We start from the raw sequence: 23,640 nt of genomic DNA, 5'->3' as shown, positions 1-23,640 counted from the left end.
TGGCATCTGTTTGTTGGTGTTATTGGAGTGCCAGTCTAGTCTTTCTCTCTCCTTAGCTGAAAGTCTGAATCTATGCTATACAAATACGCAATACAAACATAACTGCTATAATTATCAGTTGTGGGGTAACCCTGTTCCTACAATCTTATCATATTCTTACATATTATTACTCGGTTATTTACTACCAATGCAAGCAGCAGTCTATTTTTGCTTTTCTGTTGTGTCTGTTTTTTGTTTTCCCAGTAAAGCAAAAACTTGGTAATTGATATAAATTAGCAAAATATTTATCTTCTCATTTTGCCCTAAGGAAACTTTTTTATCGACACCACATATGTCAAAAATCAAACATTTTATGGCATCAAATATATCTATCAAAATCAAATACATTATTTTGCATAGTACTTTCATTTTTTATTACCTTGTATGCTTGTATTATAGCCATAAAAACACTCCAAAATACCAAGAACACATAACTATAATAAAATAGACTTTTTTTTTAAACTATTTAATATTTTCCTGTTTATTTTTTTCATTATTTAATATTTTCCTGTTTATTTTTTTCATTATTTAATATTTTCCTGTTTATTTTTTTCATTATTTAATATTTTCCTGTTTATTTTCCTGTTTCCAGCTAATTTAACCAGCTTTGTTTAAAAAACATCCCAACCCCCAATAATAACAACTGACAGTTTCGCTGAATAACTTTCTAAAATGTCCCTAAACATACCAAACAGAGGCAAATATTGGGGTTAATTTTGTTTCACTCTCACTATCTTTCCTATAAAACTGGATACACTGAATATGCCCCATTATTCCCTTCTTCGTGCAACATACCAAAACTCTTTATTATCTGTTAATACTGGATCGGGAGGTTTGTCTTAGTAAAAAGGAAGCTTACTTAAATGAAGTCAATGGAATTTGAAGTCTTTCACCAGTAAATCACATCATCAAAAGGTCAAAGTTCTGGTCAATTTCCAGACTAATGATGTTTAAAACAAATAAATACTTGCCTATTACAAGAAAGCCAGCCATAAATTTTAAACTTACATACATCATAATGAAAGCACAGAACTGAGAAAGAAAAACAATATGCTCCAAAGCAAGGTTTCAATATCATCTTACCTACATTCAGGGGTACAGTCATTTGAAAGAACAAACTAGGCAAATTGGAACAAAAGATCTCTAGTTAAATCACTAACATTTCAACTGCTATTTTTAATCATAAATTGAGTTTTTTTTTTTCTAATAACGCAATATTAATGTTTTCTGAAAGTCACAGGAAATTTACAGAACAGCGACTAAGGCGGTGATTTATCTCTGTTTGAATTCTATTTCTTTTTTGTGCAAAAACGTCCAAATTCAAACGGTTTCCAAAATGTTTGATATTTATTGCAAGAAATCCAAAAAACTCCAAATCAAAATGTTTACAAGTCCGTTTAGAAGTTAATGGGAGTTGCCCTAGGCAAAATGTATGCTGTTTGTAGACCCATTGAAAACAATGGCTAGAACAGGAATTTGATGCTTTCAAAACAAATTTTCACAGTTGAATTCAAAGAAGCAAACATTTGAGTTAATTTGGGGATAATTTCGAGTTTATTTGAACTGAAAATTCACAAATTCAAAAACTGATAAATCAGCCAATCCATGTTATATATTTTTTCAATATTTTAGATTTTGGAATAAGTTGGGAAAACAACTAAAGCCAAATTTCTGTGATCAAATAGAACTGAATAGAAATTTTTTCACCAGGCATGGATTCGCAGCGAATTTCCGCATTTTGCCATTGACTTTATTTAAATAAAGAATTTGTAAATTAAGTAAATGGAATTGTTTTACGAAACTTCTGCAAAAATTCTGTGTGCGTCAAAGTGGGCGCGGTCATGGCAAAATGGGTGCCATGGTCACGCCCACTTTGACACGACCACGGGTTTTTTTGACGTGCACAGAATTTTTCCACGGCAAATTTTTGCAGAAATTTCCCCCAAAAAAGACATAAGTGGAAAAAAAAAAAGTTGTGTGACAAACGCGTTTCGCTAATTTTTCGAAACAGGACAGATTCGCTCATCACTAGGACCTTGCAACCATGCTAGTAATATAAATGTTCACTCCCAAATTATTTAAACCAACTTCTAAAGCCCTTGATTTCTTTTTCAACAAATACCCTTCAAATAAGCTCGGATCCAGAGAATGGACAGAACAAACCATAGCAGATCAGCTGTAATACAGGGAAATCCTATGAAATTAGAAAAAAACTGATGCCTTAAAACTGCATTCATTTTATGTTCAGCATGTTCACTAATGAGGATTTGTCTACAGATCAAAAACCCTTGTGACCAGATTTGCATTGCTTGAAATTGTTAGAATTTTCTTTAAATCTGATTTTAATCACTGTTAATGACCAGTTAGCTCTAGCATGGCTAACTGCATTCTACTACCAACACTCGCTACCAATTGGAAACCTGCCCAAGGTTCATTTCTATAGATCACATGTTCTAGGGGTCAGTGACCCTTACAAGACAATCTTGGGCATATCTTTAAAGCTGTGTAAGAAGTGGCGTATATAAAATGATGTACAGCTATGGGGTTTGGTTTCTAGAAACCTATTATCCAAAAAGGTCACCAAACAAATAGATCTCAGTCTGATTTTGCCACCCAGATTTCCAATGATCACTTTATACAGCAGGGCCTTCAGAGATCTGATGGACAAGGACTGTTTTTTGGCCATGGAATTTTATACCTGTCCAATAGCCAACTTTAGGTCAGATATTTATTAGGCAGGCTGATTGAAGAGCCATCCTACATAGGTCAAATAAATTGACCATAGATTAGGGATGCACCAAATCCCGGATTCAGTTCGGGATTCGGCTGAATCCTGGCATTTTTTAAGGATTCAGTTTCGGCCGGATCTGCGGTCCCGATGCTAATTAGGATTCGGATTCGGTTCGGGATTCGGCCGAATCCTGCTAGGTGGGTTCGCCCAAACTCAAAAAAGTGGGCTTAGTGCATCCCTACTATACATGAGATGATAAAAGCTGACAAGTTGAGTTGGTAGCTTATATTGGCCCATGTGTGACCAGCTAAATTGCATTTATGTCAATGTATCCCCCTAATTTCTATCAATATATAGACTTCAGACCAGACATAAACCGTCAGTGTGTCAAATTCAGGTGGGAAAGAAATTCTGGTGTAAAAAGCATCGATGTTCAGCGTATTTGGCTTGGTGGAGTATTCAAGCTGAGTAGGAAAACTATGGGAGTTGATAGGGGAGGCTCTGCCAGCCAACATAAAAAGGAAATGAGGCTTAGGCAAAGAGTAAAATGCTAAGCTTAGGCAGATACACTGTCATAGCCGGTAATTATACACTCCTAATACTCCCACGTCTATGTAATTATTAGACAAATACAAAGATAAAATGAAAAATGAGAGTCATTTGGCTCCATACGGAATCATAAGCATTACTTCTGTAGTTCCCAGCGAGATGTGGGGCCTTAAGTCTGACTTCCGTAACCAACAGCCATTCCTCTCGACAGATGTTTATCCCCCCCTCCCTGTAACACTGCAACATATAAAACACAAAAGGAAACCAAAGGTTGCCATTCACATTAGCCGTCAAGTTTTTCTCCTGCTGGTGATTTTGTTCTACACATGAGCGGCTTTCCAGCTCTCTCCGTACAGTGCCCCGGAGTTGCTAAAACACAGGTCAGAGTACATTATAATTTAAAGCGCTATAAATGTTTTACAACTCCAACATTTTTAAAAGCTTAAGCCCTACATTTTTTTGTAACCTGATCCCGGTTCACCTTGTTAAAGCCTGTTTTATGTGAGAGCTCGGCTTGACGTGCTGTTTCACTGGATTTCCATAGTAATTGTTAATATCACTTTTCACACTTGCTGTTGTTCAAAGAGATTTTTTTCTTTCCCCCCCTCTCTCTCCCTATCGAAAACAGTTGGTGCCATATTCCGAGGCAGCCGTCCCATATGTTCTTTATTGGTACTGCAAACAGTTTATTAAGTCTTTCAAGCAGAGCTAGATATGGGATATTAATCATTTGAACATACTAATTTACCCCGAGGTTCCACATTAATATGTTTACTTAAAATAAAAAAATACTAGGCGGCTTAGGTACATATTGCCTCTATTGGAAAGGAATATTTTCATTGCTTTACAATGTTTATTATTATTACTTGTGAAACCCATGAGATCTGGAAGCACCAGGCTTATTTTGCACTGGTAACTTTACATTTATAAAGAACGCCCTTCTGTAGTTATAGCCACTTTCATTAGTGCTGCTATCATGTGCACTAACAACTTCCTGTTCTGAAGAACAGGAAGTAAAGAAAGCTGTATAACAGAAGCAGCCTCCTATCCTGTGGAAAAGGAAGTAGATGGATCTGTATTATGCAAAAAGAACAGCATCACCTGTTCCAAAGAACAGGAAGAAAACAGCTGTTTATAGTAAAAGGCAAAGAACAGTTCCCTCTTGTGTAGAACAGGAAGTGACTACAATTTTAGAACAGGAAACTAAGAAGTGAGGAGTTTCCTGTAGGCTTGCCATCTTTTCTGGGGAAAAGTATCCTTTACATTTATAAAGAACACCCTTCTGTAGTTGTAGCCACTTTCATTAGTGCTGCTATCATGTGCACTAACAACTTCCTGTTCTGAAGAACAGGAAGTAAAGAAAGCTGTATAACAGAAGCAGCCTCCTATCCTGTGGAAAAGGAAGTAGAGGGATCTGTATTATGCAAAGAGAACAGCATCACCTGTTCCAAAGAACAGGAAGAAAACAGTGGTTTATAGTAAAAGGCAAAGAACAGTTCCCTCTTGTGTAGAACAGGAAGTGACTACAATTTTAGAACAGGAAACTAAGAAGTGCTTCCTGTTCTAAACAACAGGTTATGCATTTAGCTGTATAAAAGGAAGACAAAAGGAGTTTCCTTTAGGGTTGCCATCTTTTCAGGGGGAAAATATCATCCTTACTATGTATATTGTCTTACAAAAATAGAAAAAATAGTGGAGCACCAAAAGGAACTGAATTAAAAAGCAGGTTATACAATAGGATGTGTAACAGGAAGTCTAGAGGAGTTTCCTGTAGGCTTGCCATCTTTTCTGGGGAAAAATATCCTTTACATTTATAAAGAACACTCTTCTGTAGTTATAGCCACTTTCATTAGTGCTGCTATCATGTGCACTAACAACTTCCTGTTCTGAAGAAGAGGAAGTAAAGAGGCTTTATAACAGAACCAGCCTCCTATCCTGTGGAAAAGGAAGTAGATGGATCTGTATTATGCAAAGAGAACAGCTTCACCTGTTCTAAAAAACAGTAAGAAAACAGTGGTTTATAGTAAAACGCAAAGAACAGTTCCCTCTTGTGTAGAACAGGAAGTGATTACAATTTTATAACAGGAAACTAAGAAGTGCTTCCTGTTCTAAACAACAGGTTATGCATTTAGCTGTATAAAAGGAAGACAAAAGGAGTTTCCTTTAGGGTTGCCATCTTTTCAGGGGGAAAATATCATCCTTACTATGTATATTGTCTTACAAAAATAGAAAAAATAGTGGAGCACCAAAAGGAACTGAATTAAAAAGCAGTCTTTATCCGATCATGTATAAAATGCCCACATGTACATCCATAGGACCTACGCTTTACGCGTTTCGTGGCATCACGCCACTTCCTCAGAAGAATTAACAGTCCAATATGTATGTTGTCTTTCATCCCTATAAATAACACTGGCATCAAGTATCATTTCTGGCCTGGCCGGTAACAACCCTGTGCAAAAGAGAAGTGATCTAAGTTGTCTAACAGGAAGTCAAGTGGAGCTTCCTGTAATGCATAGCCCACAAGCCCCCCTAGGTTAAACAAATTACAAATGGATCCTCCAAAATCTACTCATCTTTAATACTGGATCTGAGCTGAACCACTATAAAAATTGCCATAAACTAAAATTGTTGAATTTGAAAATGCCAGGGTCTATTTTTTGCAGCAACTTTCAATAAATTAGCCCTAATCTTTTTTTAATGACATTCTTTCTACATTTAGAGGAGTATAATGCACCGGAACATTCTTGTTTTTCACACAATAAGTCTCCTTTGAGTACAGAATGAAAACTAGGCCTGAATATTAAAAAATGTACACTTAGGTTATGCCATTAATCCACCAAGGCCACATCCAACTGGAAAAAGTGGTATACTGTACCTTTAAAGAAGTAGTATACCCCCTTACTCTAATATGTTAAATGAGTAGGGCTTTTGCTCAGCATGCTTCTTGCCTATTCTTTTAATGACAACAAATTTATGTTTTTTGTTATTTTCTCCCTGAATAATGGACTTCTGTTACTCTATAAGCCAAAACAGGCACAACAAAAGGTAAAGGTTTTTTTTTTTAAATTAAATCTATTTCTTCTGCTCGAGTTTAAATGAAAGGTCTGACGTTCTGACATTCCTATTTGTGTAGCAGGAAAATGTTCCTTTGTGTATTATCTCACAAGCAGTTTCCCTGACTATAATAGCTCCATTGGTTTGAGGCAGTCGTCGTTTGATATGAATTGTAGTTTAGCAAGGGAAGAAGCACAGTTTTGCACACTGCTGTCCTTAAATGTCCAATGTCAGGAGGTCTCCACAAAGGAGCACTTGTCCTGGCGATTGCCTGGCTGCAAATAACCATTCTGTGATGACATTTATCACTCGCCACTGAACGTAATGAAAATTTACTACAGAAACCATCACTTACCCCCTTTAGGAGTATCTGTAATGTTTGGCAGGTATAATCCGTTCCGATAGAGGTAAAACACTTTTTCCAGCTGGACGAGAGCCTCGTCGACACCCCACCGCAATTCACCTGAAAAATGCCTTTCGTTTAACAACACATGTAGAAAAAAAGGCTGCATTTCGCAGACAGTTACCAAACAAAGGAATAAAAAGAGTAATTCCTGAGTGAAGACCATGCTAAACAATTCCCAGAAATTCAATTGTACCATGGAAATGAACACTTTCCTACAAGCTTAGAAAGGTTTCCTAACAGTCTGGAAAGTGTTTATTGGACTGACAAACGTTTTAAAGCAGATTATTCTGCCAATTTGTCAAGAGGTGTTTCATTAAACACCATTCGGTTCTATGGGGTGTTAGAGCTGAGAAGCAGCACTGGGCACTAACACTTCTTCAAATCTTTATTTCACATGCAGTTCAAAGTTGGCATTAAGATCTTCGCTGGAGCGGGATCTTTTTTTGCCATTGCTCCTCACAGAGTCCAGCATAGGTCTAATTTATGATACCCCGACCCACACTGGACCATCATTTTTAAGGCAACTGCCTTATCTACGACCCAAAATGCTTCATGCTGGCCACCATAGAACCAGCAGTGAGGTCAACACAAACTAGAAATAACATTGTCAGTAGTCTGGAAAGTGTAAAAAACAGGAAAATAAGGAGTTAAGGGGCAAAATTTGCTTATATTGAGACCATGGTGCTCATTCATCAAAGCACAAATTTGCGCTACTAAAAAGCACGATTGGAAAATTCTTGGTCGTACGAAAATATTTCGTATCCAAACAATCGTAAAGGGCACAAAAACCTTTGAAACAAAATGTATGATGTTGGAAGCTTTCCATAGGACTCAATGGCACTCTGCAACTCCAACCTGGCCAAACGATACCAAAGCTTGAATGAATAACTAAATTGCGAAAAGTACGACTTTTTCGTGGAATAATGAACGTACCACGAAAAAGTCGTGAAATTTTAACGAAATTATCGTGGATATTGCAAAATGTTCTGTAAGTTAGAAAAAATACGAATTTTTCTCAATCACAGTCAATCGTGCTTTAATGAATGGGCCCCCATGACTCACAATCTGCTGACTTGCCAACCTGCATTCAAAACACTAAATAAGCCCCACTGCCAGCTTATTATGTTGTAAAATAGGCGGTCTGTTTTAAAAGTAGGCCTCTCTATTTTCATACATGAGATTAGCAATGTTTTTTTTTAAAAAAAATTACCTGTCGCGTTGACTATAGTATCCAGAAGTGGCCGCAGGGAAGATGGCGCGCTGTGTGGCAGAAGATACGTGAAAAAAAACCTACGAGATGGTGGGGAAAAAAAAGACCTGTATGAAAAATCATTTTTCAAGTGCCTTGTAAAAGCAAATAGCCGAATTCAAACAGAATTAATAAGCAATAGGTTGTTATACCATTCAGGAAACATAACCATATATCATAATCAGAAAATCCATAAGTGACCCCAAGCCATGTGTCTGGCACAGGGAGACGGGGCTTTCAGACACAAGGCTGCCTTGTAATCACCTGTAAATGCTCCATTAACACAGCAGCTTGCTGCGAAGCTTAGTGGATTGCGGCTATTTGTAAGGATGTCTGGTACTTGGATAAAATTTATTGCTTTTTTATCACCGGTGGGGGGAAACTTCATAATTTTGGGTGTGTTCCACAAGTATTTCAGGCCTCTCCACCGGAGAGTTTGGAACAGAACGTGGAAACTATAATAAGTAAATAAAACAGCAATAGAGAAATAACTACATGTAAAATACAATCTAGACACTTAAATAAACTCAACACTTCCCCTGTTTCCCGGTGCCTTGAGTGTGGGGTGGGGGGGGGGGTCTTACACTCCTGTAGGGCTCAATTGGGATCTGGCAAAAAGGGTAACATGTTGGTCTACAAAGAATTTCATTAAAGGACAACTTAAGCCTTTAAAATCTGTATGGGGCTTCTGCATGATTTCCTATAGAAAACAGAAAATAAAGTTCTGTCTTCTCATCTTCATGCTTTCCGTGTCCCAATCTGTGTCCATTACCCATTGGAAGGGGATATAAATTGTTAAAAAAAATTCTTATACAGGTATAGGACCCATTATCCAGAATGCTCGGGACCAAGGGTATTCCGGATAAGGGGTCTTTCCGTAATTTGGATCTCAATACCTTAAGTCTACTAAAAAATCAATAAAACATTTATTAAACCCAATAGGATTGTTTTGCATCCAATAAGGATTAATTATATCTTAGTTGGAATCAATTACAAGGTTCTGTTTTATTTCTACATAGAAAAAGGAAATCAGTTTTAAAATTCTGAATTATTTGATTAAAATGGAGTCTATGGGAGACGGGCATTCCGTAATTCAGAGCTTTCTGGATAACGGGTTTCCGGATAAGGGGTCCAATACCTATACACTGTTCTAGATTTATAGCAGGTGAAATTGTGGATTTAGTTTATCCCTGCCAATCTGGCACTCACGCTATAGATGTACTGCAACTCTCAGTATCCCAGCCAATGGGAGCAACATCTCTTATCTATAAAGGCAAAGATAAAGAAACTGTACGTTCTGTATACACAATAATCTATAACCTTTATGGTTTTTTGGATTTTGATATCTTCTTGTCTTCCTTTTATAATTATATACCAATGTGTCCTTAACCATTTCAACCGCAAGTTTGGTAAATTCAAATATTTTTGAATATAGTCAGAGCTGCTACCAATCAGAAGAAACTCAGAATTAGATTGCTAAATTGTTATATGGTGATTTCTAGGTGTTATTAGATAAATAAAATATACTATACCAGTCACCATCAAAAGAAGCCAGTCTTTAACCTGCCCCGCTTGTTATTTGGTCATTTTAGGTTTTACAGATTCGTTGGAAAAAATAATAAATAACCCCCCTATTTAAAAAAAAGCCATGTAAAATGTTCTTAATAATCTCCCACCAAATCCCCTTTGTATCACAGTCACTATGACAAATAGCCAGTCATTTACCTGACCTCCCCTCCCCATAATATAAACAGATTTATTTATCAAAAAACGCCAGTCTTTTACCTGAACTCCCTCCCCCATTATACCGTAATTTCTAAGATTTAACAAAAAAAAAAATGTATATATATAAATAAACCCCTATTTAAATATATAAAGAAAACAGACCATGTCAAACCTTCTTAAAAATATTCCAGTGAAATCACTTCTGTATCACAGTCACCATGAATAGAAGTCATTTACCTTCCCCCCCCGTCCAAACAGAAGGAAGTGAACATTATATTGCAACACTTTTATGTCGATTTCTATGATTTGTAGATTAAAAAAATAGTAAAACAAAAAAAGCCTACATTCAGGGGCACATTTACTAAAATGCATTTTTTTCTGGGCTTGAACTTTGAAGTAACCACAATAATTTCTGTAGTTCTAAAATATCTCCATAATGTTTTTATCGTTTGTACGAAAATATCACAATTGCGTTCCGAAAGTCCCAAAATTTTCGTTCCGAAAAGTTTGTTAACGCCACGAAAACCTTTCTGGCTTTGATGCCTTCCATAGGAATCAATGGCACTCGACAGATCAAACCTGGCGAAAACATAGTCCCGAGTAAAGTGTAACCAAAGGGGTTAACGAATTCCAAAATGTTCGTATTCTTTGCGCAAAGTACAACTTTTTTGTGGAAATTTACCGAAAAACTTGTGGAATTTTAACAAACTTTTCGTATACATTTCGAAATGCTCTATAATTTAGAAAAAATACGAATATATCTCAAAATTGTTTAGTAAATGGTCCCCTCAGCATAACTTTCCGTATCAGTAAAGCACCGAGCCTGTTTGCTAGTCAGTAAATATGAAAATTTGCCAGACAAATTGATGTGAAACCCAGAATAATGACTTCTCCAAAAAGTTCCCACTTTGACAAATGAGTCTGTCGGTAACACGCACCACTTGACAGCAGGGCTGTAACTGAATAACGGATGTAAAGTAAAATAATAAACTGCATTTTTTTTCGAGTTCATGTCTGAGCTTTTATTTTTTCAGTCTTATTTGTTGCCCAGAAGTTCTCAAATGTTATTACCAGCCAAGTACCCCTATAATCTATTTACTAGCGCTTGGGTTGAGATGAATAGAGGGCTTCCAGGAGCAGCCTATTTAAAGCTGTTCATTTTCAACTGGGCCTCTTTACTTTGTTGAAATCATCAAACCCGGCCTGACTGTCATAAATCATCGCACACTCGCTGTCTGCTGAAAGCCAGGAGGATATTCATAGCTACAAACAGTTTAGTTTTCCTTGCTTTTCGTGAAGAACGGATTCCCGGGGAACAAGAAAAGCTTCTGTTTGTTCTAACGGGATTTGGAAAAACAAGTCGGCTTATGGGAAAAACAGAAAGAGAGAGTTCATTGGGTCTTGGGTAGAAAGAAATAAATCTGATCACGTTTTCCCAATTATAAACAGAGGATTGTTTTATAGGTGACTTTGCCAAATTTCTTTCAAATATCAGTATTGATGAACGAGACTTACCTGTAGGCGTTGTAGAGGTTCCGCTTCTCGTTCATATTTTGACATTTGCCCTCCACCGAGCACTGAAGGGTAAAATTTCTTGCCGGGAACTCCAAAAAGCAGTCACTGTGGCTGAAACAAGGGGTCTCTTCCATGCTTGCATCGTCTAGGTCGGTGACTTTTAGTTCGCCGTCAACAACCACAAACTGGCGAGGCCGAAAATCCAGCAGCGTAATGGAGCCGAGGGGAGAATGCGCCAGGTAATGCAGAAGGCGAACTAAGCTCAGGCATATCTGGAACGGAAGGACAGTGACTTAGGGAAAAGTTAGATATTTCAATGTTTTTATTGAGGCAGTGTCCTAGCCCTGTCCAACACACAGTTAGTTATACAGGTATGGGACCTGTTATCCAGAATGCTTGGGACCTAGGGTTTTCCGGATAAGGGATCTTTCTGTAATTTGGATCTCCATATCTTACGTCTGCTAAAAATCATTTAAATACTGAATAAACCAAATAGGCTTCTTTTGCCTCCAAAAAGGATTAATTATATCTTAGTTGGGATCAAGTACAGGTACTGTTTTATTATTACAGAGGAAAGGGAATCATTTAACCATTAAATAAACCCAATAGGGCTGTTCTGCCCCCAATAAGGGGTAATTATATCTTAGTTGGGATCAAGTACAGGTACTGTTTTATTATTACAGAGAAAAGGGAATCATTTAACCATGAAATAAACCCAATAGGGCTGTTCTGCCCCCAATAAGGGGTAATTATATCTTAGTTGGGATCAAGTACAGGTACTGTTTTATTATTACAGAGAAAAGGGATTCATTTAACCATTAAATAAACCCAATAGGGCTGTTCTACCCCAATAAGGGGTAATTATATCTTAGTTGGGATCAAGTACAGGTACTGTTTTATTATTACAGAGGAAAGGGAATCATTTAACCATTAAATAAACCCAATAGGGCTGTTCTGCCCCCAATAAGGGGTAATTATATCTTAGTTGGGATCAAGTACAGGTACTGTTTTATTATTACAGAGAAAAGGGAATCATTTAACCATTAAATAAACCCAATAGGGCTGTTCTGCCCCCAATAAGGGGTAATTATATCTTAGTTGGGATCAAGTACAGGTACTGTTTTATTATTACAGAGAAAAAGGAAATCATTTATAAAAATTAGAATTATTTGCTTATAATGGAGTCTATGGGAGATGGCCTTCCCGTAATTTGGAACTTTCTAGATATGGATTTTCCCATACCTGTACACCATTTAAAAAGCAATAGGCACTTGCACCCCATTAAACCCCAAATAAATGCCTTTATCATATACAATTCAGCTACAATTATGAACTCAAATAGTTTTCATGATAAAAGTCTGGGATAACTCCAGAGCTGAAAAAAAGCACTTCTGAATATCTGCGCAGTGTCCCCAAATTTGACTGATTTTATATAACCAAGAAGAATTAGCATTACATAGCAATTAAAGAAAAATATGTCAACTTAATTTCTAAATTAGAAAAAGTTAGATGTTTGTAGCCCCATTGAAAATGGCGAGGAGAATAAACATTCAATGCTTTTAAATATTTTTCTACGGTTGTACTCGATAAAGTTTTTTAGATTCAAATTTTGCATAAATAAGCAAACATTTGAGTTTGGTAAAATTTTGAAATTATCTGAATTGAAAAAGAGCTGCATAATGCACAAATTCGAAGAGATACAATATGGAAATCATATTTTGATGATAACTAGAATCAAGCACCCTCAATGTATCTCCTTGTCCCCCCCCCCCCCAATCTTTATTAAAGCAGCACTTACTCGAAATCTGTCCTCCCAAGGGGACTGTAACAGCTGAATCATCTCCAATGGGGAACCCAGTTCAGTGATAGTGGTCAGTGTATCTGAAATATCATTGCTGTCCTGGTAACAATAACCATAAAGCTGAAATAAAATAAAAAAAATAGAATTAGTCAATTGTAAACATGTAAACATTTAAACATGAAATAAACCCAATAGGATTGTTCTGCCCCCAATAAGGGGTAATTATATCTTAGTTGGGATCAAGTACAGTTACTGTTTTATTATTACAGAGAAAAGGGAATCATTTAACCATTAAATAAACCCAATAGGGCTGTTCTGCCCCCAATAAGGGGTAATTATATCTTAGTTGGGATCAAGTACAGGTACTGTTTTATTACTACAGAGAAAAGGGAATCATTTAACCATGAAATAAACCCAATAGGGCTGTTCTGCCCCCAATAAGGGGTAATTATATCTTAGTTGGGATCAAGTACAGGTACTGTTTTATTATTACAGAGAAAAGGGAATCATTTAACCATGAAATAAACCCAATAGGGCTGTTCTGCCCCCAATAAGGGGTAATTATATCTTAGTTGGGATCAAGTACAGGTACTGTTTTATTATTACAGAGAAAAGGGAATCATTTAACCATTAAATAAACCCAATAGGACTGTTCTGCCCCCAATAAGGGGTAATTATATATTAGTTGGGATCAAGTACAGGTACTGTTTTATTATTACAGAGAAAAGGGAATCATTTAACCATTAAATAAACCCAATAGGACTGTTCTGCCCCCAATAAGGATTAATTATATCTTAGTTGGGATCAAGTACAGGTACTGTTTTATTATTACAGAGGAAAGGGAATCATTTAACCATTAAATAAACCCAATAGGGCTGTTCTGCCCCCAATAAGGGGTAATTATATCTTAGTTGGGATCAAGTACAGGTACTGTTTTATTATTACAGAGAAAAGGGAATCATTTAACCATGAAATAAACCCAATAGGGCTGTTCTGCCCCAATAAGGGGTAATTATATCTTAGTTGGGATCAAGTACAGGTACTGTTTTATTATTACAGAGAAAAGGGAATCATTTAACCATTAAATAAACCCAATAGGGCTGTTCTGCCCCCAATAAGGGGTAATTATATCTTAGCTGGGATCAAGTACAGGTACTGTTTTATTATTACAGAGAAAAGGGAATCATTTAACCATTAAATAAACCCAATAGGGCTGTTCTGCCCCAATAAGGGGTAATTATATCTTAGTTGGGATCAAGTACAGGTACTGTTTTATTATTACAGAGAAAAGGGAATCATTTAACCATGAAATAAACTCAATAGGGCTGTTCTGCCCCCAATAAGGGTTAATTATATCTTAGTTGGGATCAAGTACAGGTACTGTTTTATTATTACAGAGAAAAAGGAAACCATTTTTACAAATGTGAATTATTTGATTGAAATGGAGTCTATAGGAGATGACCTTCCCATAATTCACAGCTTTCTGGATAACGGGTTTCCGGATAACGGACTCCATACCTGGACCAATTTTAAAAGGATTTTAGATTATGCACACCATCTGTTCCAAATCATTACACCCAGGTGCACTTTGCAAATATTATTTCTATTAAGGAACCCGACCCTAACCCATAGAAACAGCAGACCCAGCAGTTGTAAGGGGCTTAGTTGTACAGGTATTTCACTCCAAATTTTTTTTTTACCTAATATCTACCTGGAGGCTCGGTGGACTTTAAAACCATATTGTTTAGGGGGCTTGAAACCATCCAGTTACTCCAATGAAAGGAAAATTATTTAACGACTCTACTGAAAGAAAAGACCCCCCCCCCCCCAGCTCTTTAGTAAAGATTTCCTTTATGTAACGCTACTAAAGATTTCCTTTATGTAATGCTAAAGCAATCACAGACGCTCGCGAGGCCTCGCATCCAAAAAAGGAAGTCTCTGCCGGCATAAGAGGTCCCTACAAATCAAGCGGAAACGTTTAAAGCTTATAAATGATGCATGACACCTTGTAACATTAGCCGGGCATGTTCAGCGTTAAATTCAACTTCTGAAGTTCTGAATGAAATAGGAATGTAAATCTCTTGAATCTCAAGCAAAAACGATTATGTTTCGGACCGAAGTGAATTGAAATATTGACTGGGATCTCGACATTTTGACTTCAAATTTGGCAACTACCAAGGATGGACGAAATTCAGGATTTGGTTATTTATGAATGGTGCAGGTTTGGTAGAACTATTCATTTTCAAATAAATTGTATTTTTTTTTTATCTGCTACAAAATTGTCCAAAAACTTGGATAGAAAAAACTCATGAAGACACAGAAAAGAAATGATCAAAATAAAAATCACATTGACTTCCCCAGGTTTAAGTTGCTGAATCTTTTAATTTCAACTCAAATTTGAAAAAAACTGCAATCACGTTTTTCCCGAATCATGGAAAAAAAAACCATTTCAAATCGTATAAAATATACCCCTTCCACACACATACAACACGATATGGTATAATTTCGAAGTAACCATGATAATTTCTGTAGTTCTAAAATGTCTCGACAATGGTTTTATCGCTCGTACTAAAATATCGCAATTGTGTTCCGAAAGTCGCAAAATTTTCGGACCGTAAAGTTCGTAAACGCCACAAAAACAATTCTGTCTTTGATGCCTTCCATTACTGGCTTTGGAAGCCTTCTATAGGACTCAGATTCAGCTCAGTATCTTGGTTACTTTAAACGACACTTTATCCAAACAATGACAGGACAATCCGTATTTTCTTGGGAAAGTCACAACAAAATCTCCTCTCCAGGGAATATCATTCTGTATTTAAAAATTCCAGACCTCCCAATGGGTTCCCAAACCGACACCAACTTATGTCCAGAAATGCCCCTATCTACCCTAACCCTCCCACTTTCTAGTCCCACCCCTCTTTGGATCCTTTGCTTTGAGACTTTCCAAACCAATTACAAAATCTAACTGCACTTCTATGAACACAATAATAACAATAGCAATGCCCTACAAGGGGGTGCCCACTATGGAGTCAGCACTCTTTCAGTTGGATTTATGAATGAGATTTCATACTGTATATACTGGAACAACCAGCATGGCAGCTCCATATGCAGATAAGACACCAAGACCAGAATTTGATTTTACTAAACATCAAGAGAAAAAATAAAGTATAAATAAACCTTACATAATTGGATAGATTTTTTTTCAAGTATACATTCCAGAGTTCAGCGGAACTAGGAATAATATAGCAGTGGAACTAAACGTTCTTTTGTTCCGTTCCGCCACAGTTTCCTGCATAGATGCACATCTCCAGAAGGCGCATCTCGGCATGCAAGCTTGGCTATGGGAAGGTCTGTGTGCATTAAACTCCTGACCCTGTTCCCTGCTGCGCAGACCCCCTAGCTGGCGCGACGGAGATTTGCATTTCCTACATAAAACATGGTACGACCAGGGCTTTCTATAGCGCTGCATATCCTTGTAGCGCTTTATAAATAACATTCTTCTGTACATAAATGCCCCATAGACTAACCAAGCAGAACTTTTTTATAATTCAGAATGAAAAAAATTAAAAAAATAAATAAATAAAAATTCAACACATTTTGCTGAAATTTTTCACATAACAAACATTTTTATGGCATGAATGTGACGTTACTGTAAAGTAAAATACAAGATATCATTATTATCAATAAGGTGACCCTATAAATGCACAAGGGGGCACTATTATGATTGTATTTCTGAATGTGTGTTTAAATGATTTTTTTAGTACAGGTATGGGATTCCTTATCCCAGAAAGTTCGGAATTACGGAAAGGCCATCTCCCATAAACTCCATTATAAGCAAATAATTCTAAGTTTTAAAAATGATTTCCTTTTTCTCTGAAATAATAAAACGGTACCTGCACTTGATCCCAACTAAGATATAATTACCCCTTATTGGGGGCAGAACAGCCCTATTGGGTTTATTTCATGGTTAAATGATTCCCTTTTCTCTGTAATAATAAAACAGTACCTGTACTTGATCCCAACTAAGATATAATTACCCCTTATTGGGGCAGAACAGCCCTATTGGGTTTATTTAATGGTTAAATGATTCCCTTTTCTCTGTAATAATAAAACAGTACCTGTACTTGATCCCAACTAAGATATAATTACCCCTTATTGGGGGCAGAACAGCCCTATTGGGTTTATTTAATGGTTAAATGATTCCCTTTTCTCTGTAATAATAAAACAGTACCTGTACTTGATCCCAACTAAGATATACTGTAATTACCCCTTATTGGGGGCAGAACAATCCTTTTGGGTTTATTTCATGGTTAAATGATTCCCTTTTCTCTGTAATAATAAAACAGTACCTGTACTTGATCCCAACTAAGATATAATTACCCCTTATTGGGGGCAGAACACCCCTATTGGGTTTATTTCATGGTTAAATGATTCCCTTTTCTCTGTAATAATAAAACAGTACCTGTACTTGATCCCAACTAAGATATAATTACCCCTTATTGGGGGCAGAACAGCCCTATTGGGTTTATTTCATGGTTAAATGATTCCCTTTTCTCTGTAATAATAAAACAGTACCTGTACTTGATCCCAACTAAGATATAATTACCCCTTATTGGGGGCAGAACAGCCCTATTGGGTTTATTTCATGGTTAAATGATTCCCTTTTCTCTGTAATAATAAAACAGTACCTGTACTTGATCCCAACTAAGATATAATTACCCCTTATTGGGGGCAGAACAGCCCTATTGAGTTTATTTAATGGTTAAATGATTCCCTTTTCTCTGTAATAATAAAACAGTACCTGTACTTGATCCCAACTAAGATATAATTACCCCTTATTGGGGGCAGAACAGTATTTAATATTCAATATTTAAATGATTTATAGCAGAATTAAGGTATGTGGATCCAAATTACAGAATGATCTCTTATCTGGAAAACCCCAGGTCCCCAGCATTTTGGATAACAGGTCCCATACCTGGAGACTGGAGTATGGAGATCCAAGTTATAATGATCCCCTTATCCAGAAAACCCCTGAGCATTCTGGATCCCATAGCTGTACATGGATTCATAGTGGGATGTTGGTAGTTGCAGTTCAGCCCCATAAGCAGTTGCTGAGTACATAAACGCTCGGCAGTGTGTCACATTCTTTGGGTGGGCGCGCAAATCCTGCATTCTTGTCTGCTATGTGCGACCGCACTGTGTGTGCTTGGATTGTGTACTCAGCCAGTGTTTGTGAAGGTTGCATTCCCGGCCCGCGCCACATAATACAAATTTGTAAATGCGCATTCATATCCTAGGTAACAATAGGGGCCCCGGTTGTTCCTGAATATGTCTACAAGCCCCCAGAGCCAGTCACTTCATGTCAGCTCGGCATTCCACACGACCACAAATGAAAGTGACACAGCTGCCCCCTTTTCAGAGGCAAAAAAGCAGAGGTCACATTCTGCACAAAGGCCGACAAGACTGCAGAACAAAAACACGAAATAAAAGACCTTATTAAGCTGTCATCAGTGTGTGTGTGTCTGTGTGTATGTGTGTGTGTATGTATGTATGTATAACTTTATTTATAAAGCGCCACAAGGGTACGCAGCGCTGTACAATCTTACAATATACACAATTACACACAGGGAGGACAAGTGTTATAATAAATACAATAAATATATATAAATGCACAGGGAGTAAGTGCCATGTGGTATGAGACACAGTAGGAAGGAGGTCTCTGCCCCGTAGAGCTTACAGTCTAATGTATGTATGTATATCTTTATTTATAAAGCGCTACTTATGTACGCAGTGCTGTACAGTGTGTGAGTGTGTATGTGTGTGAGTGTGTATGTGTGTGTGTGAGGAGATACAAACGGCAGGCCCCCTTATCGCTCCAGGACAGTTACTAATGCAAAGTTACAAAAGGATTCGCTGGCGGTGACTGACATATTTACAGAGCTTAGCGATGCGCCGAAATGATAGAAAGCTCTGCTAACTGTCGGGTTGGACTTGTCGCCACGCGGGAATCCTAAGGCACACACACGTATTTACACTGCACTTTCTCTCTATCCAAAGGGCTCAACAGAAAACCACTAGTTGTGAAAACATCAACGCGACAATCGCTCCCCCTGGCCCTGGCGACATGGCCTACAATAAACTGTAAGAACTTGAGTTATAGAACTGGGGGGGGGGGGGGTCCTTGTCAATAAAGGGTAACAGAGGGGCCCAATTCTGAGAATATGACCATACAAATTTGTAGAGTGTAAGCTCTTTTGGGCAGGGCTCTCTTCCCCTCTTGTATCGGTTATTGATTGCTTTATATGTTACTCCTTGTAGAGTGTAAGCTCTTTTGGGCAGGGCTCTCTTCACCTCTTGTATCGGTTATTGATTGCTTTATATGTTACTCTGTATGTCCAATGTATGTAACCCACTTATTGTACAGCGCTGTGGCATATGTTGGCGCTTTATAAATAAATATTAATAATAATAATAATAATTTAAATACAAATCAGGAATGTCCTAACTCTAAAACCTAAGTTGTTGAATTACAACTCCCAACATGTACTTTAACAGCAGCTGGGAAACGGCAGACAATACTAAACTCAAATATATGTTTATACAAAAAATGTCACCGATAACATATTCTTGATGAGAGTGGCGCTGTTCAAAATGGAGGCCCGAGGTTAGTTTAGTTTCAGCTTTTAGTACAGGCATGGGATCCCTTATCCAGAAAGTTCCGAATTACGGAAAGGCCATCTCCCATAGACTCCATTATAAGCAAATAATTATAATTTTAAAATTGATTTCCCTTTTCTCTGTAATAATAAAACAGAACCTGTACTTGATCCCAACTAAGATATAATTACCCCTTATTGGGGCAGAACAGCCCTATTGGGTTTATTTAATGGTTAAATGATTCCCTTTTCTCTGTAATAATAAAACAGTACCTGTACTTGATCCCAACTAAGATATAATTACCCCTTCTTGGGGGCAGAACAGCCCTATTGGGTTTATTTAATGGTTAAATGATTCCCTTTTCTCTGTAATAATAAAACAGTACCTGTACTTGATCCCAACTAAGATATAATTACCCCTTATTGGGGGCAGAACAGCCCTATTGGGTTTATTTCATGGTTAAATGATTGCCTTTTCTCTGTAATAATAAAACAGTACCTGTACTTGATCCCAACTAAGATATAATTACCCCTTATTGGGGGCAAAACAATCCTATTGGGTTTATTTGATATTTAAATTATTTTTAGCAGACTTAAGTTATGGAGATCCAAATTATGGAAAGATCCCTTATCTGGAAAACCCCAGGTCCTGTGCATTCTGGATAACAGGTTCCATACCTGTACACATAAAGTGGACCCCCAGATTTTATTGGCCTTTAACAGGCCCAGTCTGACAGAATTCTGAACCAGAACTAAATGTATCGTTCTCCTCAATTGCCCCAAAAAATATCCTTTTCTCCAACGCTGTGACCATAAAGGCTCTCAGTCCCCGCTTGATGTGAAACACATGAGCAGCACTTACTTTGTCCTCTTTAATTGAATTTGCACTTCACCCAAACAGCATTTAGCAGCTTTCGCTTTTAGAAAAAGAAAAACAATGTATTGGAGCAAGCACGCTGCAGGGCTGCCCACACGAAACGCGTTTTTATCTGATCTTCTGGAATTTTAAAGAGACACTTTCACAGCAGCACAGAGCAGTTTGGGGATTTTCCCCACGGAGTTGCAAAGTGCAGCCCCCAGACTAACAGGCGAAACAACAGGGCCAACTGTTGCCAAGAAGGCAGCCCAATTGCTACATCTACTATTCTTTTTCAGTTGTACACAGAGAAACATATTCTAAGACCTATGGCACATGGGGCATTTGGACTGTTGCTGTTGTCCAGCTGCGATAAAAATGCCCCATCTTGCCTGTCACTCCTTGTAATGTAATTTAATAGAAACCCCTCCCCCCGGCTGGGGCACATGTGGCAGTGACTGGCAGACTCTGGTCCACTTGTCAACAGGGCCAGAACTAGAGGTAGGCAAAAGAGGCAGCTGCCTAGGGCGCAACGATTGGGGGGGGGGGCGCCAGGCAGTAGCCTCTCCTGCCTACCTCTGTAGTCTGTGCGCCGTTGCTATCAGTATTGCACCCCCAAACCACCCTCTCCCACCCGCCCCCCCAGCGCGAAAACGGTGCATGCGCGCCAACACACACGGGGGGGGGGCAGCGGTGGTCGTCCGGGTTGCGGACCGGGTTGCCTAGGGTGCCCGGTCGGCTTGGCCCGCCCCTGCTTGTCAATGCCTTCAGTAAGGATGATTCCCAGTAAAGGAAAACTATACCCCCAGAATGAATACTTAACCAACAGATAGCTTATATTATATTAAGTGCCCCATTAAAGAATCTCGGCAAACTGGAATATATGTATCAGTAAATATTGTCATTTTACATCCTTCCACTTGAGCCGCCATTTCTAACTGTAACAGGAAGTAGTGTGGGAGCAAAAGGCAGAACTCTGTCCATTAATTGGCTGATGGGGCCTAGCATGTATGTGTGCCTTGGCAGTTTTCTATTTAGATTTAGATTACCCAATAGCACATACTACTAAATAAGTATATTTTTATGAAAATGGTTTATTTTGATGAATCAGGGTTTTACGTATGAGCTGTTTATGCAATTCATTTCTATAGAGACCTACATGGGGTTTAGTTTTCCTTTAAATACCATTACGAGTGATGGCTGGAGGGCAGGCATAACTGTGGGCAGTGCCATTAGCCTAAAGGTGCAAATTTCTGGCTAACAATGGTACAACACTCAACAACACTATGGGGCTGATTTATCAATATAAAAATGTGATTTAAATTTGTTTTGCCCTAAAACTCACAAAAGGGTTTCCATAACTCTATTGTACGATATTCATTAAGTGCAAAAAAAACTCAAATACAAAACTGTGGCATCTAAAAGCTCACAAGTTCATGTAGAACTCAATGGGAGTTGTCCTAGCAGAAAATAATCAGTTTTTCAATTGGAGTTTTGAATTGAAAATGGTAAATAAATAAATAAACAAAACATTTTGGTAAGTTTAAGAGGCAGATTTATAATTGCTTAATTACTTAATAACTTGAGCTGAAAGGCTTGAGCAATCAGAAATTCCGTCCCCCACTGCCCACAAAGAAAATGCGATTTATAATTGTGACAAAAAGGCCTCCCCAAAATTCTATTCCTCCATCGCACACAGTGTAAGTATTATGCTCTATAAATACACATTTTTTCTTAAACCAAAATACCTTCTATTTTTAACTAAAGCGACTTTCCACGTGTATTAGTGAAAACAGTGTAGCCTTGTTATTGGCACAGTATTTATTATAAGAGATACTGAGGTAAAAGTGTCGCCCACATCATTTTTCATTATATAATGAGGCTTTTTAATTCCAGGTCTAATTAACAAAAGCCGATGAACTGCGAAATTGGCATTATATCACTTAAATGGAGCCGTAATTAGCTTTACACAAGCAGTATTTTTTCATGTTTGGGTTAAAAATATAGTAACTATATATATATATATATATATATATATATATAAAACATAATAGATATATTATTTTATTGTTTTTATTATATTTATTATTTTAAAATATATGTATATATATATTTTTGTTATTTATATTGATACATTCATTATCATTTAACCATTAAATAAACCCAATAGGGCTGTTCTGCCCCCAATAAGGGGTAATTATATCTTAGTTGGGATCAAGTACAGGTACTGTTTTATTATTACAGAGAAAAGGGAATCATTTAACCATTAAATAAACCCAATAGGGCTGTTCTGCCCCCAATAAGGGGTAATTATATCTTAGTTGGGATCAAGTACAGGTACTGTTTTATTATTACAGAGAAAAGGGAATCATTTAACCATTAAATAAACCCAATAGGGCTGTTCTGCCCCAATAAGGGGTAATTATATCTTAGTTGGGATCAAGTACAGGTATTGTTTTATTATTACAGAGAAAATGGAATCATTTAACCATTAAATAAACCCAATAGGGCTGTTCTGCCCCCAATAAGGGGTAATTATATCTTAGTTGGGATCAAGTACAGGTACTGTTTTATTATTACAGAGAAAAGGGAATCATTTAACCATTAAATAAACCCAATAGGGCTGTTCTGCCCCAATAAGGGGTAATTATATCTTAGTTGGGATCAAGTACAGGTACTGTTTTATTATTACAGAGAAAAGGGAATCATTTAACCATTAAATAAACCCAATAGGGCTGTTCTGCCCCAATAAGGGGTAATTATATCTTAGTTGGGATCAAGTACAGGTACTGTTTTATTATTACAGAGAAAAAGGAAATAATTTTTAAAAATTAGAATTATTTGCTTATAATGGATTCTATGGGAGATGGCTTTCCTTTAATTCGGAACTTTCTGGATAACGGGTTTGGGGTTGGAACACTTGTAAAAAATACATTTTGCAATATTAAAATGATAAATAAAAGGGTCGTATTTATGACAAAAACTAACCATTTTATCTATTTTTGCTGAAGGAAATATGCCAGTAGGTCTGTTCCATGCATGTCTGTGCCTTTTTAAAG

The 23,640-nt window shown here is 37.3% G+C and overlaps 1 protein-coding gene across 2 annotated transcripts in view; it reads right to left on the bottom strand.

Annotated features, from left to right (window-relative positions):
- pkdcc.2 (protein kinase domain containing, cytoplasmic) overlaps nucleotides 1-23,640 on the bottom strand; it is a 46,749-nt gene that overhangs the window by 6,900 nt on the left and 16,209 nt on the right. For both annotated transcript variants that reach the window (XM_031901535.1, NM_001127116.1), the window contains 4 exon segments: nucleotides 13,067-13,189; nucleotides 11,269-11,540; nucleotides 7,990-8,069; nucleotides 6,729-6,836 (listed from right to left, as the gene is read on the bottom strand). In XM_031901535.1, the coding sequence (XP_031757395.1) occupies nucleotides 6,729-6,836; nucleotides 7,990-8,069; nucleotides 11,269-11,540; nucleotides 13,067-13,189 (583 nt within the window).

Source organism: Xenopus tropicalis, chromosome 5 (assembly GCF_000004195.4).
Source record: "Xenopus tropicalis strain Nigerian chromosome 5, UCB_Xtro_10.0, whole genome shotgun sequence".
Classification (NCBI taxonomy): Eukaryota; Metazoa; Chordata; class Amphibia; order Anura; family Pipidae; genus Xenopus; species Xenopus tropicalis.
This window is presented reverse-complemented; position numbering and strand designations above follow the sequence as displayed.